Source organism: Rhyacophila brunnea, unplaced genomic scaffold (assembly GCF_057557595.1).
Source record: "Rhyacophila brunnea isolate RB1 unplaced genomic scaffold, BYU_Rbru_1.0 scaffold_17, whole genome shotgun sequence".
NCBI lineage: Eukaryota > Metazoa > Arthropoda > Insecta > Trichoptera > Rhyacophilidae > Rhyacophila > Rhyacophila brunnea.
Window position 1 is genome coordinate 16806078 of NW_028232827.1, and position 21523 is coordinate 16827600.

The window sequence follows — 21523 nt, forward strand, 5'->3', positions numbered from 1 at the left end:
CGCAATACCCATTATGCGATATCACGCATCGGGAATTTATAGCATTATCACCTTTATTGTAACGGCGTTAGAACAGTGTTTCTAGTATCAATGTTCGTTTGAGCGAACCTGTTCGAACCGAACCATTCGGCAGACCCGACAAAAAGTTTCGGGAATTTATAGCAATATCACCTTTATTGTAATGGCGTTAGAACAGATTATGCCATTCGGCAGACCCGACAAAAAAAGTGAGCGTCATTTTTTTTTCCAGATGCTTCGTCCATATTAATGTCATTGGTACCATCCCATCGGCATGGTCGTAGAACGGTTCGTCCCATTTGAAAAAAATAAAAGTAGCGGGTAGTGCAATGTGTTCACAATTATCGATTCTTAGTATCCTCCTTGGCTTAAATTATTTTATTTAGTAGCAATTTTGTATAGAATCACCAAGATTGGTTTCTTTACTATATCTATGCATATGGCGTTAGTTTTAGTAGGGAAAACCAATTACGGTAATCGAATCGGCATCCAAGGTTTAAAAAACGCTCCCTATTCCATGTTCAATATCCCTAATACTTGGAATAAACCTGAGTTTGCATTATATTTTATTATGACATGACCATAGATTTGAAGGGTTGAAATTATTATAGGGTGGTTTATGTAATAAAAAAATATTTTGAGCAATAAATCATTATTTTATTTCATCGCATATTGACAAACAATATCGATCATGGTAAAAATATAATGTACACAAAATCATATTAATATCTATTTATCTACTGTACAATGGCAAAACATAGTTGATTTTTTTATACTACAGCATAGCATGATTATTCTAAAAATATAATTATTATATATGTATATATATTACAATGTCATAAAGTATCTCTTATAAAATGGCTCTCAATACAATTACATAATTATATTTTTCATCACATTCATACAGTATTAAATTATTTTAATTATTTTGAGGCACTGTGTTAGGTAGGTACAATAATTATCTGGTTTTCATATAATATAAAGATTTTGTATTATCAAAATTGTTTTTATTCTAGAGTAAAAAGAATTTTATCAAAATGTAATATGATCATGGTAGGTACTGCTATTAATAGGTACATTTGAGGCACTGTGTAACTCTTAATATCATATTAACATGTATGCAGTATATAAATAAATAAAATTCATTTTTTTTTATAATAGTAAGTAATGAATCTAAAAATATTTTTGCTATCAATAATAATTATGATGCAAATTGTCATTTTACTCTTATTGGAAGACAGTTGTATTTTGTTGTATTAAGGCATCAATGACAATTCGATGTGATTCAGTCATCGTCATATTATTTATTATTATGAGGCTTCTACTTTCAAAAACCGATATACTCTGCAGCTACCCAATTTATAATTAATTTAGGGTAAACGATTTTTTTGTGTGTCGTAACTGGTTGGCTTTAAAATTAATTTCTTTTTTCCATCGAATTATATTGGAAATATGAACAATAAGCTGGTTTTATTAACGCTATATTGCAAAATAAAATTAGTAAAAAGTCGACATTTATTTGTATCTTTTTAAAGCAATTTCTTAAATCATTAAATTTTAAAAAAAAAGTTTGATTTTGGCTGGCTGATTTTGAAAGTTATAGATAAACTTATCGGTTTTTGAAAAAAATACTCATATTATCTTTCACCTACGCTCTATAATAACTTTTTGTAATATTTTCAATTTGTATTATTTTATTTATTAATGCACAAGACATTGCAACTACGAATATCTTCAACAATTAAAGAACTGGATAGAAGAACGGCCCACTTAACCAAAATTAAAAAATGTTGCTGTACTCGGTCTTCATCGGGCGTGCACGGGATCCTACGATCGCTTGTAAAGCATCATTATTTATGACTGCATATATGCACTCATTCACACGCATTGTGCAATATGCACTCAAATTTACATGACGTTAAGTTAAGAGTACGCATGAGAGAGAGAAGCACGTAGAGGCAAAAGTTGGCAGTATGACGCCGTAAATTTTCTAAATGCAACAAAATTGACCGACCAGGTCGGACGGTCCGATTAGCCCAACAGATTTTTGAACCAACTCGAGCAACTCTTTCATATCCGTATACATTTTAGGATATTCCCAGGGGATGTGAATTGCATCCTGTATTTTTCTTCTGTAGTAAGTATATGAAACCTTTTAAATGGCATGTTTGCATTATAATTGTTCTTTTCCAACTGTAACAGATTCAATCCAACTGTAACAGATAGACTTCGTCGCTGAGCAATGTCATCATGACGTCTACTAAGGATAGAAATCAGTAGTGTTGTATATTTAGTGAGTATATTATGTTGTATCATGATTGAAACCTTATCTAGTTTATATCACAACATTCACAACCTCGCCATAATCTGTCGGTTATCAAAACTGAATGATGTAAGTAATTGAAATTCAGAGAATTTGACATGGGTTCGAAATTTATATTCGTATCATAAACGTGGTGTTGTGATATCCTGGGAATGAGTGTTTGAAAGGTACAAATTGGAAGCTGCCGGATTATTTCGTAGAAGTAATATCCAATATCCATGTATGCCGACCACCTCGCTACCTGGCAGCACTACGTTTCGATCGACAACCAACGGAAACTAAACTATTTCAGGGAACTTTTATTTAATTTTTAAGTTTCATTAATTTTATACGATATTTTGCATTGAAGGTTGCCTATATACGACGTCGCGCCCTAAGGGGGGAGGGGTGTTTAAAGTGAACGTCACAAAACCAAAAAAAATAATGAATATACTTCATTTTTATATACATACATCACTTTTAACGATTACGTCCCTTATTTTCAATTAACTCATATACCGTAATATCTAAAATGATCAAATAGAATTAATTAAAACACCCAAGGGGTTGTCCATAAACGTTGTCACACGATGTTCGGTAGTTTGACCTCCACCACAGATTGTCACATTACAGATTGACAAAAAATCTTTTACCCCCCTGTCTAAACTACGTCACACTTTTAAACTCCCCAAATTTGTTGAAATTGATTTCAGTATGTAATGGAGGGGGGGGGAAATATGTTGTTGTTTTTGATACCTCACATTTTCTGAGGTGGGTCACACTCGTGGGTCTCAGGTTCGAATCTTGCGTCTAGTAAATTGAAATATTGTTTTTCAATCTGTGTTTGGAGTCAGGAGTATGTACCTACCTAATAAGTTGAGCAAGTAGTTAACATCCATGTCTCATAAAAAAATAGTAAATACAAACCTCCACTCTGTTATGATCATATTAGGATCGGACACGGTCAAACAACACATTTTCTACAATTCGAGAGGGTAACCCCTTCGTCAAAAATAATCACATTATAATAAATCTAGTCCCCCTACGTCATAAATGGAAGACCCCTCCTTAGTATAAATTCACCAAATATCACAGATTTTAATGTGGGTATAATAATGGTTTAGCAATTTTGATTTACTACCTCTGCAATAGAATAGCCAGTCTTTAGACTCGATTGCTACCGTTAATTACGCATAATGAATCAGCAATATTTTAGGGCATGGTAAATGACTGAATAGGAAACTATCGTAATGGAAAATTGGGTTATGGTTCGTTGACAGGTGAGAAAAAGGTAATAATACTGCTCAACCATTTCAATAGGTACACTCGAGATTTAGTTAGAAGTTCCCCTACAGAAGTTATTTGAGGTCAACTAAAGTGCGGACGTCTAAGTTTGTCGACTGTAATCAATGATCTATCAATCAGTAAAGTCACCTGCGTGTGGCTTGAAATTTACGGTTGATTGTTTATGTTTATATTATAGTAGTTTATTCGCATTTCTCATCGAATTGGCACAGTGGGAATTATCTATCGGAAAAGGAACGCTGCCTATCTGAATGAGTAAAAAAATATACTTACATTTAATATGATAATTATAATTTTAAATAAAGAACTCAGAATATTATAATGTTTGACACTTCACGGTTGTGTGTTATCGACGTTATCGCAATATATTTTTACGTCACCTCGTGTTGTTTCTCCCTTTCTCGACATTTCGGGCTCGTTGCCTGTTGTCAACGTTGTCTTGAGAATGACTTCTGTAACGAGCACGCAATATGAGGGAAAATACCCGGTGACACGTCAACAATTTATTACGAGAAAGAACTCATGAAATTGCACATACTTACTCAAGTAAATAGCCAAAGTGAAATGGACAGCTCGATGAGGTCTCCTGTAACTCGACCGCGCGCGAGAAGTGACACGCGGTGATTGCATGTGGACGCCTCAATGAGGTCACACGTACCTGGAATGCGCGCTAGTTTTTACACGCTTGTCAAATCGCGCCATCTGGGCAAAGGCCTTCCATTACAATAACAAGCTGTGCTCCCACTTGCTTTCTCAATAGTAGGTATAAGTATTCATAATTTTAGTTATGTATATTAAAAACTAAAATAAGTCAATTTCATTCGTGCAATGGATTTCGTTGTGGTATATTGTGCATTAATAAACAATAATAATTAATTAATCAATAAATTTACTTAATATTAAGGTACCATTTTAAGGCAGTTTGGACTGGCCTGCATGTTGCTCTTTATATATATATATATATATGTATAATATTCACACATGTCTTAATATAACATTAAAATTAATAGGTATAAAATTATCAGGAACTAAAAAAGCGCATTGCTTTAAAATCACGTTTTATCAAAATAATTAAATCTAATTTATGTACCGGCCGTTGTCCTAGTTAATATGTGTAATTAAGTATATTAATACAGTTTTCATTAATTAACACAATTATATTATGGGTAATAGTTAGTTTAACAACTTTATTTGATGCAATAAAAGCTTTTACAGCGGCAAGAATCATTCATTTTATTATAATAATAAAAAGCGAACGGTAGCTTCGAATATTAATAGCACAAGTGCCATCCCCCTAAAACCGGTTTCAATATTATTTAGTTTAAAATAAAATCAGTAGTATATTTATTGGATATTTTAAACGATAGGTATGTAATAAAATCGAGTGTATCTGTTTTTTTTTAATTAATATAGGTACCATAAAGTTGTCCAGTGTTTTTAAATCTTAAAGTTTCAGTTTAGGCAAGTATATTTTATATTTTAGAAACCGATTACCTATGGATAAAAGATGATGCCAGTAAATAGATATATTCCAATTTACAATAGGGATGAACTTAATTTCTATGAAAAATAGCTTTCATTTAAACAGAATCTTGACTGTTAAGCGCTTGATATCCAGTCATCCGTTCAAATTATAGTATAGGTACTCCAAAGCTTCACAATGTTGAAGTATTACATAAAAATGTAGCGTCATAAAATTAGCTCTCTAGTAACCTCGATTATCATCACAATAATATCCTTCCACTCCTTTCGGGAGCGAGGGCTCATTAAAATCACTGCACTTCAAAGGCTGACGTACTGGTCACCATGGTCTCCACGGCTTATCATCTTCGGGGGGTTGTTCGCAAGATTTTCTTCTGGTAACAAGAGCAAGAGGTGCTTCGGCAGGACTAGACGGCGGGAGGTCGGAACAACTTGAAGACGAAGCCATCGATGAAGCTGATGCAGCAGAAGCCGTTCTGGCAGGAATAGGTATAAGCGTAGGTAAAGGTGAACCTGACTGCGCTTGAGATGGCAAAACTAACGCAATATCTCCGTTAGGAAGGCGCGTGGGGAGTAATTGAAGTCCTGCTCCAGTCGTCAGGAAGATATTAGCTTGCTGCGTCACTGCTACTTGTTGTGTTTGTCTGGCAGGGGTGGTGAGGCATGATGACAGGTGCTGGAGTAAGCGGCGGCGGACAGCGGGGTCCAGGCCAGGGAAGCGGCCCACTTCGCCGGCGCATTCGCTGAAGCCGGCTCTGAATTTGTTGAGTACTGAGGGGTCTGACGCGGCTCGTTGGCGCTGGAGGGCTTCTAGGTGGCGGACAGTCATTTCTAGGATGTCAGCTTTCTCCAGTTTGGAATGGCGCGCCGGCTACAACAAAAAGAAAATAAAACGTAAGTATTACAACATTGAATAGTTACCTATTAATTTATTGATTGTAATTCTGAGAGTAAAGTAAAAATGTTGAAGAAAACTCTTTTGTATAAATTAAGGTTTACGGAAAAAAGACTATGCATTAATGATTAATTTTTGTATTATTGATTTAATTTAATTTAATAAAACGCAATTTTTTTATGAATGATCCCTAATACAAAATCATGTTTCGATTAGGATGCCGTAGATTTAGGGAGTGCGTTAGAGGTTAGTTGGAAATACTGTCACCAGTTTGTGTACTCAAGTTTCGGATGAAACTACCCATACTCAGTATGTGTAGCCCAATAAACTTATTCCAAAAAACTTGTGATGATATCATCGCGAGTCGCTGTTCTGTGCACTCGCCAGTTGGTAGACTTTCAACACTATTGACATTAAATGCGCATATCACTTGAATATAGGTATATTTTAATTTATTAATCTATTGCGTTCGAATGTATGAATAATAGGTCATAAATTTTGTGACGCAGCACAGTGGTGAGATGACCGCTCAAAACATATTCAAAATTTTAAAAAAAATCACTGTTATTCATTTTCGTTAACAAGAATATTGTAACCTAACAGAAAAACATCTCATAAATTTAAAATGTGTTCAAAATTTTATAATAAATGGAACTTTTAGAGAAGCGGAGCTCAGCATATTTTTAGCGATTCTATTGAAGCCGATACACAGTCTGAGTTCCCTGAGCCGATATGTATTTAAAAAAACTAATATGGAGTTGGTTTTAGTTTCAGTTGAGTATGAAACTTTTGTCGCGTACGCACGCCAAACGCTCTATATAGTATTCCAAATACTATAAGTATTTTGGAACAAGTTCCTATACTAAGTATTTTTTTATACTGGTAGTAAGTATACTTAGTCTTCAAAATCAACCAGTTTTCCCATTAGAGTTACACAAAAAGGCACCCAAAATACGATCAAATTTACGCATAGGCACAACAAACATTCCAGTACAATTTGAAACTTTAGGTTAAGTTTAGGTCGTTTAGGACAATAAACTGGACTTTGTGTAGCTCATCATGTTAATGTGTGAACATTGTATTGGCCTTAGTTAAGTGCATCTTTAAGTAGTAATGGCAGTGAATGAAATAGGAGTGGGGTTAGAGTGGTTAGACTCTTGCTAGATTGTTCGAAAAATCGGGATCGCAAATTATGTAAGTAAGATATTATTGTGTTATTTTGTTTAATTTCGTGTGGTCACCAGAGTGGCTATGATTTCCTGTGTAGATTGCTCTATTTGAAGACGGAACGTTAAAAAAACTCTTTTATACTTAGTTGGCCATTGTGCCGACCCCTTCCGTAGGTAAATGTCAAGTTATATCAGACCACTTCGTGATTTTCAGCGTGAATAAAACAAATATTGAGCCGGTAAAAACGATTTATTGCTTTATAATTTTTACCGCTTATCTTGTATTTTATCAGTGACGCAAAACAAATAAGAGTAGATTGGTGTATTTTATTTCTACTTAAATAAAATTCAGCACACCAAAGATTCAGTCTACTTCAAACGGCACCGGCTCGTTTCGAAGGAATCACTCAGTCGAAAAAACGAAAAATGTTAATTAAAGTGACATTTTCGCAAGTCATTAAAAAGCCAGTCGACCGGGCGACGAGAAGAATGAACCGGATCGAATCTATGTTTATTGTTATTTGTTTTTTACTTTTAAAAAAGACGACGCTTCGAATATTATTTGTATCATTTTTCAAACCGTAATTAATTTAGATATTGTTTCCACTACCTAATTTACCTAATCTAATTAACCTTATTTATATAATTTTACATTTTCCAAAAGCCTGAAATACGTACGAGTTATAAGGTTTTAGAATACCTACTAATACTATAGCACATAATATGCATTGGCATAACTCTCCCAGGCACTCCTGAAGACGAGAGAGGGAAACGATAGACCGGATGGTTAAAATGCACACGCATATAAACGTGAATGCGACAATTTCGCGTTGCCAACTAGACGCCAGGACATTTGGACGATTGCCGTGTTGGCGCCGGTACAGTTTAATGAAATACATAAAGAAATATGACTTGATACAGCAAGTAACCGACATCAAGTCATAAAATATTGACGAGTTGTATTTTATTTAGGTTTTTGTCGTAAACATAAGTATTAATTTAGTATGTCAAATGTCAGTATGACGTATCGCTTTTGTCGACAAACTAGTAAGAACAACACTGCTGATGGAGCAGACGAAATCGGATTATAAAATACAAGTACCCTCTATACGTCAACATAGATAATTGTTTTAATATTATTTTATAATAATATTTAGTTATATGTATGTACTTATTTCATTATAATATAATACATATTGGTTTGAGGCGTTCGTCTGAAGAAGAAAAATCAAGCCAATACACTATATTTAAAGATAGTATATCATTCATCGAAGTATCTGTTCCGCAGACTCCCCGCAATAGTATTATTGACTCGTGATTTATTCGCCACACTTTGTCGGAGCTTTGAGCTTTTGCGAAAATTCGAGTGGGCGTGGATCGCAAAGTACGAAATTAGGCGACGCCGAAAGTGTGGCGCCGAAGTGCTCACCGTACGCGCCCGCCACGCGTGGGCGGACCGGAAGACATCGATGTTCACTTTATTTTACAATATTATAATGGGATGAAAAAATGGACAATGCGCCCAGGCGAAACTAATCTAATTATACGAAGCATCTGAGGACAGGCGATAATTTACGTGAGGACTTTTTGAGAAATAAATTCTCAATGTACGATAAACTTTGAGTAAAAACTATGTACTTGTCATATTTTTATACTTATATATAAGTTACACTGTGATCTTTACCAATCATTATCCGTGTTATGTAAAGTATGTCTCCCCAAAATGAAGACCATAATAGTGGGAACACGGATATATTCTACGTACATATTATATTAAAAGTACATAATGTACCTCTCTTTAGCTTTTATATGCCTCACGGCTAATACTACATATGGCAGTATCTGACAATTTATAACGATAAAATATTGATGTAGATCGAAGCTATTACTACAATCGCTATAACACCGATAATTTGTGGCTTAGTATTTCATAATTATTCAAAGCACTGTGTGTTTATTTTTTTAGATTATCATTATGCAAATCAATCGACAGTGGCTAGTAATTTGAATTAAAACTCGGGCGAGATAACTCGCTGAAGGCAAAGAACCGGTTAAAAAAGCTCCCTCCCTCCTTTGAAGGTATACAAATATAGCACAATAATAAAGCTCCTAATTTACGATAATTATTATGTTATTGTTTTTATGGCAGAGTAATAATTAACGTCTATAATAATAATCTAATTAACGACTAACGTCTATAAATATTATATTTCGACACGCCAATCTCTTACCAGACCTCCCAAAAGTGGAGTGATAATACGTATTGTCCTTTCTCTCTCCCAAATCTGACATCTTCACATCATCACATCCGTTCTGTCGGTCTGTCCATCAAGTCTGACGATGCGACGCATGAAATCCGATCCGGAGGTGCACTGTGGTTACTCGACCGACAAAGGACGGTCCGCTAATTATTTACATCATGCATTTTCGCCAAAAATATTGACCGCAGATACCAACCGGCATACGATGCTCTTCGGAATACAACACGGTGACAATAAAGAAACAGTAGATTATAGTATTGTTCATCTTAGATTGTTATATCATTTTCACTGCCGGATATTAAATTCAAATTTAATTCAGTTCAAATCAATTTTATATATTTACTCGTACATATTAAAGTGAACTTTAAAAATTGAAAACTCAATATATTCGCAACATTACATTGAAAAACAAAAAAATATAAGAAATATTACTACAAAGAGTAAATACAAAATTATGAAGTACCTACATTCCTACATGGAAATACGCCGAATTAGCTAAGTAGACAAACTTATCCTTACGTAGGTGGAATATATCAATATAATATAAGCGATTTGGTTGAACACAGTTATTGCCCGCCCAACTGGCATTACCAATGTCAGGCTACTTCTGCATCTTAGAAGACGAAACAACTAATAATCCCGATTTCTAATATAGTTATCAGAGGAGGTAGGACAGGTTAAGATTATTAAGAATAGCTGTTCTATAACAGTAATTGCTAAGTCAGAACGCCGTATGTTATGGCGGAAAAAAAAATCATTTATAATCAGTGTATTTGGAATATCATCTTCGGCGTTTCAAAAATGCGTCAGCTAGATTAATTCAGTGACGAAGTTACAACTATTTTTGACAGGATAACTAGTCAGTAAAAATATATGACGAAACCGTTGTTTGCATATTATCATTAACCCCTTCGCTTAAGGGGGGACATGCTCGTCGAAGGTCAAAATTGAGTTTTTATTGTATTTTCAAACCATGATCCTGGACACTCCTTAAACGTTGTAGATAATCTATTTATATAATTTTGAAGCCTTATTATCCTTTATAGTTATTTTAAACATTTGATGACTGCATGAAGTATTTTTGTTACATAAAATAGTATTCTTTTAAACCTCTCGCTCTAATGTTTTAGAATATAGTCATATTTCGGTACAGAACTGTGCAGTGGTGTTAAGATTTTTTACATTTATTAATTTTTAAACGCATTTATAAAACCATTAGTATAATTTATTACGAGATAATTTTTGTAAAATATTCACGATAAAAAATTATTTTGATAATCTCTGTGATCCCAAATTTGACAAGAATTAGGCATTTTATTATTCAAAAAATCGGCAAGATTAACACATTTGAAGATGATTCTAAAGATACTTATTATAAGCTATGTTTTTGACCATTCAAGTGTGATAAAAATCTTATGAATAATGATTGCTTTATAATAATTATTGACCTAAGAATAAGGTAGTGTTTTTTTGAAATACGCCATTTCTTTTGTCATTCCCTAGTGGTTAAGCTACAACATACGGCCGTAGCCATAAAATGACAAACTATAATTAAAGTAGGGAGTAAAATTATGTTAACGCGCGTGTTTGAACATGTACCTAACCGAATTTTTTTTTATTTTTTTTTAAACGGTACATGTTCAAACACGCGCGTCAATATAATTTTACTCCCTACTTTAATTATAGTTTGTCAATTTATGGCTACGGCCGTATGTTGTAGCTTAACCACTGGGGAATGACAAAAGAAATGGCGTATTTCAAAAAAACACTACCTTATTCTTAGGTCAATAATTATTATAAAGCAATCATTATTCATAAGATGTTTATCACACTTGAATGGTCAAAGACATAGCTTATAATAAATATCTTTAGAATCATCTTGAAATGTGTTAATCTTGCCGATTTTTTGAATAATAAAATGCCTAATTCTTGTCAAATTTGGGATCACAGAGATTATCATTATAATTTTTTATCGTGAATATTTTACAAAAATTATCTCGTAATAAATTATGCTAATGGTTTTATAAATGCGTTTATAAATTAATAAATGTAAAAAATCTTACCACCACTGCACAGTTATGTACCGAAATATGACTATATTCTAAAACATTAGAGCGAGAGGTTTAAAAGAATATTATTTTATGTAACAAAAATACTTCATGCAGTCATCAAATGTTTAAAATAACTATAAAGGATAATAAGGCTTCAAAATTATATAAATAGATCATCTACAACGTTTAAGGAGTGTCCAGGATCATGGTTTGAATATACCATAAAAACTCAATTTTGACCTTCGACGAGCATGTCCCCCCTTAAGAGCGTACATAAGTGAAACGGCAAATAATTTTCAACTGTATGTAGAACGAAGTTACGGCCGCGTTGTCATTCGGAGAGCGATAATCGAGGCGTCTGCACGTCGATTCGTTTTGTCATGGCGTCGGATGAAAATATTCTTAAATCGTGTAAAGATGACTAAAAAACTTATGTAGGTACTTAAAAAAGGAAACATGTCAATGAATATACTATTATTATTACGAATATAATAATAAACATAACATAAAAATGACGCATGTTGAACTTTTATGACAAATTATATTTCGTTCGGCTTCCGTCATTTGCACTCGCGACCCGCGTGCCGCGCATCGCATAGTCACGATCTTTTTAGACCATGCCTCTGCTGAGGTATAGCCTTAATGCAAAGTAAAGTCGTTAAGTAAAATGCCACCACTAAGCGAAATGGAAATGTCGCCCTCTTCCAAGTATAGTCTCAAAATGTAATATCATATTATAATACAATTAATTACCTACTAAATTTTATTATGCCTTTTCTTAATATGACAAAATATTCAGTAAACATTTTTAAGCTTCTGATGATTAAACATATATTTCTACTGATGTTTGGTTTAGGCATACTTTATCAGCGTTACAAACGAAAAAGATCTCATTTATTTGTAACCTAATCTGGTGATGGAGTTAGTAATAGTATCTACTAATAGTTTTTTTTTTTATGATTTTCTGAATCTGTCCTCGCCTTATAGGTATTGTCCGGATACGACAAATACAGGTGAAGTTACACGGTAAGTAGTGCAAAGGACAGTAAAAATGTATTCACGATTTTTTAAACAGACTATACGCAAACGAGCCCGGGAATGCCTATGCAATAATTAAAAGTAAATAAATAAAAATAATCATTATCGCGTTGTACTTAATTTATAGGACAATATCAGCGCTGCAGATCTCTCGTACTGAAACGATTCAGCAAAAATCTTCTTTGTCGGCGATTGATTTAAACTTTTAACTTATATATTGGGCTTCGATCTAAATCTTACAACTCGGTTTTTTAATGGGGTTGTATTTTTGCTACGCGTGTTAATGTCTGGTTATTTAATTCCGGATAATATATTATTGGATAAGAACTGGTGCATTAAAACACTGCGACATGAAGTTTAACTTTTTTATTGTATGAATTGCGACGTATTTATATTATAACTATTACATATAATTAGACAATATTATTAATGTACTTATGTATCTCGTGAATTCAATATTTTTAGTTTTACGTCATCGCGGACGGGCACTGTATCCATCGAACGATTGGTTTAATTTTTTTATGGCTAGATGTCTTCTATAAATGTTACCCATATCATACACGATTATATTGTTGAAAAAGTCATTTAAATGTAGGTACCTATTACACAATTTATTAACTGGAGACTAGGATCTACGCCTACATCAATCCAATGCTAAATAGGCCTCTCAAAACTGACCCATTTCACTCGATCCAATGTGTGGCGTACACTATGTATGTACTATCGCGAAATTTAACTGTTTCGACGATCGAACAACCTCTAGATCAATCCAAATTTCGGAAATTTTCTACCCGTTGGGTACTACTGTATTACTAGATTTGTCCAGCAACTGTATTATCTTAGAACTATACGTTCTGCCCATCTCCGTTTAAACGTTTAATTAAAGTAATTAAGCTAAGTAGGTATATCACATCGGTACCACTTTAACGATTTCAATTATAACTGGTAATTCTTGGTGGAAAGACATCGTATTAGGTAACACAGTACTTATTCCACATAATTGTATAATGATTAGGCCCGAATTTATCTAGATACTTTAATAGGACAAATTAAGAATGTCGTATTGAAGCGGACGAAACTGGTCACACTCATTATTAAATTAATTACCTATTGTGTAATTGATACATACGTAACCCAACTATTCCGTTTGTTGTCAATCATACTTAATTATTTCAAAAATTTATAATGCAACGTCAAACATTTATCAGTACTTGATCAACCCCGCTGTATTCACGATCGATTTACCTTGCAACGCGTTAATTGCCTGTTTCCGAGTGCGACCGCGAAAGACGCATGCCGACCGCAATGAGGGAGAATGTGTCAAAATTAGTTGGTCTCACGATTATGGTGAGAATGGCGCAGAAAAACACATCGCATGGTCAGATTTGGCAGGTCCACCTAAGGGGAAGGAGTAGTCAACAGGTAGGTATCACACTTTAACAAAGCAGTAAAAATTAAATGAAAACAAGTTTTCAAACCAATTTTAATTTGCTAATGGGCTTACAACCTGTATTTGGATTGTTTGAAATTATTGTGTTTTAATGTACGATAACAATATAAGAATAAAAAAAAACATTATTATTACATATTATTGTATACACCCATTTAAATGCCTCATGGTCATAGATGAATACTTTTCTTTACAAATTGAATCAGTATCAACTTCATATCGGTATATCGCTATTGCGATCATAATAATATTTAATTTTTAATTCATCCATCACAATTGATCGTTTTGTGAAGGTGATGAAATTTTTTGGTACAAGACTGTTTACTGGAAGCCAGGCGGGAACACCGGCAATTTTCATAGCCGGTTTCAGCAATATTCATGAAATCAAGAATGATAACCTAACCTAACAAATAGTCCAGTATATCGGCTATTTTCAAAATTTGTTTGCCGCTTGCTTCCATTTTTTTCCTAAGAACGCTTAGTAAATTTCTCATAATATGAAAGCGGTAAAAAGCGGTGTTTTCATTATTTGCGGTAAAGTCATTTCTTAGTAAAAAAAAAGACAGTAAAAATTGTAGATAAATTCACATGAACAATAATTATGTGACTGTATGTTTTCTATTGCGTTAAAGTGTTAATTCCGTGAATAGCGATAACCGCTAATCGCCAATTGTATCTGCTTATTCACAAATGAATATAATATTATACCGATCATGCGTTGGCAATACCTTCCGTAATATGATGAACGACAGGCGATCCCAAAGAGCAGACATCTTCAGATTACAAGAAGATAAAGTTACCACGGTCCACAGAACGCAGGAGTCAAGAAAGACACAAAAAGCACCCTCGAGACTGTAACGCCCCCCAATTCCCGAAAAGTGCATTACTCTGCATTTTTACGAAAATTATTATTTCTCTTTGTTAGAATATATTTAATGGCCGTAAAAATGCTTGGGCGTTTTTAAATAATTTATTTTGGCCTTTTTTTCTCTTCGTTCTTGTCAGAAGTGGTTTTGTGTACCTGTTGCGATGTCTTTTGAACCAGGTTTTTGGTCCACTGGTCATTTATCAAGATTTTTTTTTTGTTTATTTTTAGAATATCATAGTCTACCCTCAGCGATTTCCAAACTGGGAGGCAAATTTGTTTAGGAACGATAATTTTGTTATTAAACTTGTCTATTTGGTTGAAATTTTAAAAAAATTGAGTGAATAAATCAATGCAAGGACCACTAATGCATTCACTGATTAAAAAAGCAATGTGAAGGCATTCATAAAAAATTGGAGCTATGGAAAAAATAAGTTCGCCGTGTTTCCACTTTTAAATGATTTCTGCGCCAGATAGGTATATTGAAGCAAACAAAAATCTATTTACTGAGTTTTTGGTTAGTTTGCTAATGCACTTTTCATATTATTTCATTAATAGTAAAAAAAATTCGCCTGCGGGGCTGCTTTGTTTCAGGGCTATTAAATATTTTAAATGTGGTTGTGCGTTGCAATTTGACGTGATACCTATATGATAGATATACCTACTTGATATACTTAAATATAAGTAGTAAAACCTTGTTTATTTTTATATATTTTTTTTCTCTTTTGTATTAGTAGGTACATTGTTGACTATTTAAAAGACTATTTTTAAGGGAGGCGTAGTAACATAAAGTCTGGAAACCACTGGTCTACCTGCAGTATTTAATATTATGATGTTATAAAGAAAAATAATCATTACAATTTACGTGAATTTATTAAAAGTATTTAACTTTTATAACAAGCCTTTTATTAAACGATTATAATATTTTTATCATATTCCATATCTAATTTTGTGGCAATTTATAAACATTTTCAATCGTTTTTAGTCACTGTTTGTTAGATGTTTTTAAAATTCAATTAAATGTCTAATCACTCTAATCCAAGCCATAGTAGATAACAGTAAAAAAATATTCCTTTATCTATAAAATAAAATATCTAAAATTATGCCATTAAGCAATACATAATTTTAGATATTTTATAGGTAGAAGAATATCTTTATCGATTATGGTTTCGTGAAGCAGGGCTGAATGAATTTAAAAAAAAGCAAATAGGTACTACAGTTGCCCATCAAGACTTTCGTGTTTATGTGCTGTATCGTTTAGTAATTTTGTGTGTTTCTGTAGGATCGAGTAGGACATTGTCATGCAGCCGAAGTACCCACACTGCAAAATAAATGCAAGGCCGGTATTAGATTTATATTAAATCTTTTAAAATACCTAGTCTATATTTTATAAAATTATCTTTCAGTAAAGGTCTTTTATAAAAAGCATTACCACGACATTACCTTTTATCAAATCGTAGTCTACAGTAAAGTGTGTTTTCCAATGTTGCCAGATGATATTTTCAAAATTTCGCCAATTGACAAAAATGTATACTACTTCAATACCTATCAACAATCTTAGTTGTTGAAAATTAGATTAGTATCCTTCAAATCATGTTATTGTTATAATCTCACAGGTATCTTATTAAAAATCAGGCAAATGTGACCTTTAATCTAATATTTTTATATCATTATCAGTGGATTTACTGAAATGTCAATGAACTTCATAACACAGGGTCCACTGTTGTTTTGACAGCTCATTACCATAGATGTAATCTAACCTCATTACAAAATACAAAATGGGAGACGATGAGACACTAACCAACAAAATAATGGATAGTAGAACTTGTATAGCCCAATTAGCAGACTAAACATCTGCACGTACCATGGGGCATCCTGAAGTGGGCCCCTAGGCTATGATGTTTGGCGGGGCCCCCTACCTATCGCTAAGGGTAAGGGACGCGCTGCAGTTTCGTTTTCCAAATGGTATAACTGTACGCGGTAAAATTAAGGTGTATTTTTAGCGTTTTTTTGTATTTTTAAAATGTAGATAGATACCTACATACAGTTGAATTACCTATGGAGTTGTCGAGTATCGGCACACAGTTAAAAATTGTATCATGCCTAGAACTAAATATTTTTAATTATTAATATCTAGAGCCCTGTCAGCCCCCCCCCCCTTATGGGGGCCATGGTACGTACCAAATACACAAATTATTAAATATATTTTTAAACGTTAATTTACGTAAGTAAATACTTCGTAGACACTAGAAGTATATGAAGAAATATATACATTATAAATTAAGTAGGTATATTATAACTTATTTAATGTGTGTATGTATGTATTAAAATTTTAATTCAAACAAACTCACGTCTTTTTTCATGGCATCTAATATGAGGGTCTTCAGTTCATTCAGACAGTTGTTAATTCTAGCTCGCCTTCTCTTCTCCATGATAGGTTTATTACTCTGAAAAAAAAGAAAACTCTTTTTATTACAAAGAAAATGTAAAAAATCAAGCTCAAAATCGACCGCGAAATTATCCAAGTTTCATCTTTAATTTAAAAATCCACCATTAAGTCAGTATAACCAAATGTCAAGATAATGAATTACATAATATACTTATGCCATATAACTGAAAATAACAATAATAATTGGTAAGTCATAAAAATATAACTCTACAACGATTAACTAATAAATAACAGTTTTTTTTTAAACAAAAAATACCCGTCATGTGGTAATAAAACGTAATTTAGGTTTACCTACTGTAAAACGTTTAGAATTATTTAGTTTAATGCAGCCTTGGTTAAAGGGACTTTTTACCATATCTAATTACATATTGCCATATGAATAACATACTTACTATAATCGGAAAATAAACATATTATCATTAGGAGATTAAACCACTCGCAAAATAAGAAGTAGCTAAGTATACATTGTTACCATCGTACCTAATAATATATCGATAATACCTATGAATCTGTGTATTACTGTACTATTAAGCGATTAACAAAAGCAGGTTCAGTTTGATTTTATTTGAAATTCACGCATTTTTAACAAAATGCGGTTTCTGCTTGCGAAAGCAACATAATTAAGCTCTTCGATTCCAGGGAGGTAGAAGAAAAAAGGTCAGACACCACCCGCCTGTGTTAAAAAATAGCGAGTAGCCGTTCCAAACAACATAGTGTTTATAATGCGGTCGTACCAATGTAACCCTTAAGATTCTACCGAGAGATCGATTCTCAAAGCTCAAAAGTCGATACTTTGAAACTCGGTGAGATGCCATGTCTCACAGCAATTATAGCCAACGCTCCCTCGACATGCAGCGGTGCAACAAAAGCGATCCACGCGTTATATGTCACACATGGCGGTAGGCCCGAGACGTGGCAATGGATCAAGGGAAGTGGCGTGGTCTTATATTTAAGCCCAATACCGTGACAGGGTGAAGTAAGTATCCGAAAGTTCTACATTTTCTTATATCAAGCGTTGCTCGCGACTCACCCATGTCATTTCAGTATTTTCAAAATGACACAACTAACAATTAGATAAAGATCAAATTCAATCAAGCACCCTTAATAGTATGTGTCTATCCTACCTGTCTGTAGTATTAATTTGCGTCTTACATATTTATTACATACTTCTTATCTCCCATTTGACTACCGTTGATTTAGATAGCAACACAGTACAGATATAAATATGAGATAATACCTTATTGTTAATGTAATGAAGTGGTTTAATAAAGCGAATTAATTTGGTATTATGTGTATACTTTATAAACGTGATCATGGCCCCCACATCCTGAAGCGGGCCCCAGGCTGAGATGTTTGGCGGGCCCCCCAAACTATCGCTAAGGGTAAAGGCAGTGTGACGCGCTGCAGTAGCGTTTTCCAAATGATGTACGTGGTAAAATTAAGGTGTATTTTTAGCGATTTTCTGTATTTTTAATATGTACATCCATTAAAATACAGTTGATTGCATTGTACAACCAAATATTTTTAATAATTAATATCAATTTAGTAAAATACGCAAGCGACTTTTTTTTACTATTAGAGCAAATTTGTGATCTATGTTTATCTCACTTATCTGGTCGACTCGTCACGCCGGGCCCCCAGGCTAGAGAGCCCTGTCAGCCCCCCCCCCTCCTTGTGGGGGCATGAAAGTGATATTATAATACAATTACGATGTATTAAAGTATACACAATATTATACTAGTTTGACGACATATTTTAATTAGATTATCCCTTATGTAAAGTCAAAGGGAGATAATAAAAAGGCATTGCGCACGCGCAGCAGGTGTTATTGCAATTTGGATAACCGCCTTCCAGGCATATTGATACACAAGTTATCGAAGTTATCATAATTGGAATAGAGTTGAAAAAAATGAAATTGTCGTGTCGGTTTTAAACTATGAACCGGTTGTTGGAAAATTCGATTAGCGCCACTCTTCGTAGCATTATTGTGGATTTATATTTAAAGCAGAATGCAAAATATAGGCTCGTTTTTGCACTAAAAAAAGTAGGTACTTAACCTGGCAAAGTCCACAGATCGCGGATTTAATTAGTTCTTATCTCAGCTGTTAATAAAGCACGCGAATTGTATCAAAATAAACAACTAGTTATCTTTAAATTATCGTAAGTAGGTACCTATACCTATGTAATCATTAAATAAAAGCAACGAATCATTAAGCGTCTTATTGGCTCCCAGTTGCTATTGGCAATATGCGACGATTATTATTATTTCTACATTTTTGAATCCAAGATAAAGAACAAATTTTTATCAATCTACCGAAATAAAATAATATAGTCTTACCGATTAAAACTATCAATCTATCAATAACAATAACGGAGATAACCTTTCTCGAGTTTAGTTCTCTAGTTCAAAAGGGACAGAACGGTAGGAGAATAAAATCGCGTCTTCAATTTCTGCAAAATGACATCGAACATACATCGCATTTGTATTTTATTATACCCAAAGAACAGATTAATAAATATAATTCCGATAGGCTATAGCCTAATACACTACATTTTGACGCAGGGTTTTGAATGTGTGAATGTCCTACGAAAATGAACCACACATTATAAACGTGCAATAGTGTGTTGCAATTTCAAATACACCAATATTGAATAAGCGTCAGTACATAAAACAAGAGATACAAGCGTATTCTTAACACGTGTTTTAGTTTATTCCATATTCTTCCACACTCAAGATCGGTTGCCTATTTCTCCACACCCGTTAGGTAATTCAGTTCCCATGATTTCTGAGTTCCCTGATTATATCTTTCTACTGGTGCCAACAACCGAAGCCTCTAGTCTGTACCTATACCAAAATTCAACAAGCCTCTACGTCTAAAATCTCAATGCAGATGTCGATTTTTGTTGTTCAACTTTCCTCTGTTGAATGTTGAAAAACGAATTAACAGGAATTTTCCCACATACCAGTTTTAGTGGAATCGATAGTCGTAACCAAGGTGTAATCAGATTAATATTTTGTTAGTTTTTTTAGTCAGAAAACAGACGCAACAATTGAAAATAACATCTTTAATTCTTTAACAAGTGTTAAGTGTATTCCATATTTATCAACCTCGCTCAGAAGTTAACATATTTCCTTTATTCATTGATTCATTTCAACTTATAAGTTTATAAATTTTGTTGAAATGTGATTACAACTATCAATTGACTTCAACAGACAATTGATCGACAAAAATCGACACGCAGGAACGCAGTTAAAACGATTTGCATTCAATTATAATAACATTAATAAAATAATAAGAAAACCATGAAGAATATTGTAAATATTCTTTAATCGATTTCGTGACTCTCTCGAGAAAGATTTACAGATTTTTTTAAATGTAAATATGTATGTATGCCCACATTATTGCGTCTATAAAATAACGAATTTAGTCTCGGCCTACGTCATTTGTTTACATTAAGATTTGAAAATCGATTAATACCTATAATGGAGTGGGTTTTGGATTAAGGATTGACAGGCAAAGGTATATGGATGTTCCACCCACGCGCTTTGTAATTTGTAAGACTTGCATCCGCCCGAGATCGTCAGAGGACATCCTATGCATTTCAGAGTGCATCTCGAGAGGTCGCCTACTCGCCGAGTGACTAATGCAATGCCCCCACGCTACCAATCTCAAAACTGTCACAGTTTTATCATTGCTTTTGACGACTGTCACCAGAGCTGGTAAATGTGACCAGAATACGTAACTTTTAATATCATTATAATATTTAAGTAATTACTTAGGGTAGGCAATTAGATTAATATATTATTAAAGCCTACGAGAAAAACCTTAGATTAAAAAAAAAACAGCATTAAGGCGTGGGCTTTTGGAGCTCCTTCACTTGTTTCAATATTTCTTCACCGTGGTTTGATAACGCAACTATGTACCATTGAAGCATATAAGAGACTATCCCATACATATACTGAAACCGCATGTGGTTTTGAATCGTATGACATATTAAAAATTCATGAAAATATATACAGAACAGATTAATAAATATAATTCAGATAGCCTATACCCCAATGTTGAAGCAGGGCTTTGAATGCGCGTGTGTCCGACGAAAACGAAACACACATTATAGACGTGCAATAGTGTGTGTTGCAATCTTCAAATACACCAATATTGAATCAGTATCAGTGCATAAACCGAGAGCAGTTGTCAGAACGAAGGGCAAGCTTACAATAGTATTCTTAACACGCG

The 21523-nt window shown here is 33.6% G+C and overlaps 1 protein-coding gene across 1 annotated transcript in view; it reads right to left on the minus strand.

Moving 5' to 3' along the window:
* Positions 1 to 859: 859 nt before the first annotated feature.
* hry (bHLH transcriptional repressor hairy) overlaps positions 860 to 21523 on the minus strand; it is a 44252-nt gene continuing 23588 nt past the window's right edge. Inside the window, exons 2-3 of the mRNA XM_085944234.1 lie at positions 17188 to 17283; positions 860 to 5978 (exon numbers count right to left, since the gene is read on the minus strand). Of these exons, the coding sequence (XP_085800360.1) occupies positions 5427 to 5978; positions 17188 to 17283 (648 nt within the window). The 3' untranslated portion in view covers positions 860 to 5426. The remainder of the gene's footprint in view (positions 5979 to 17187; positions 17284 to 21523) is intronic.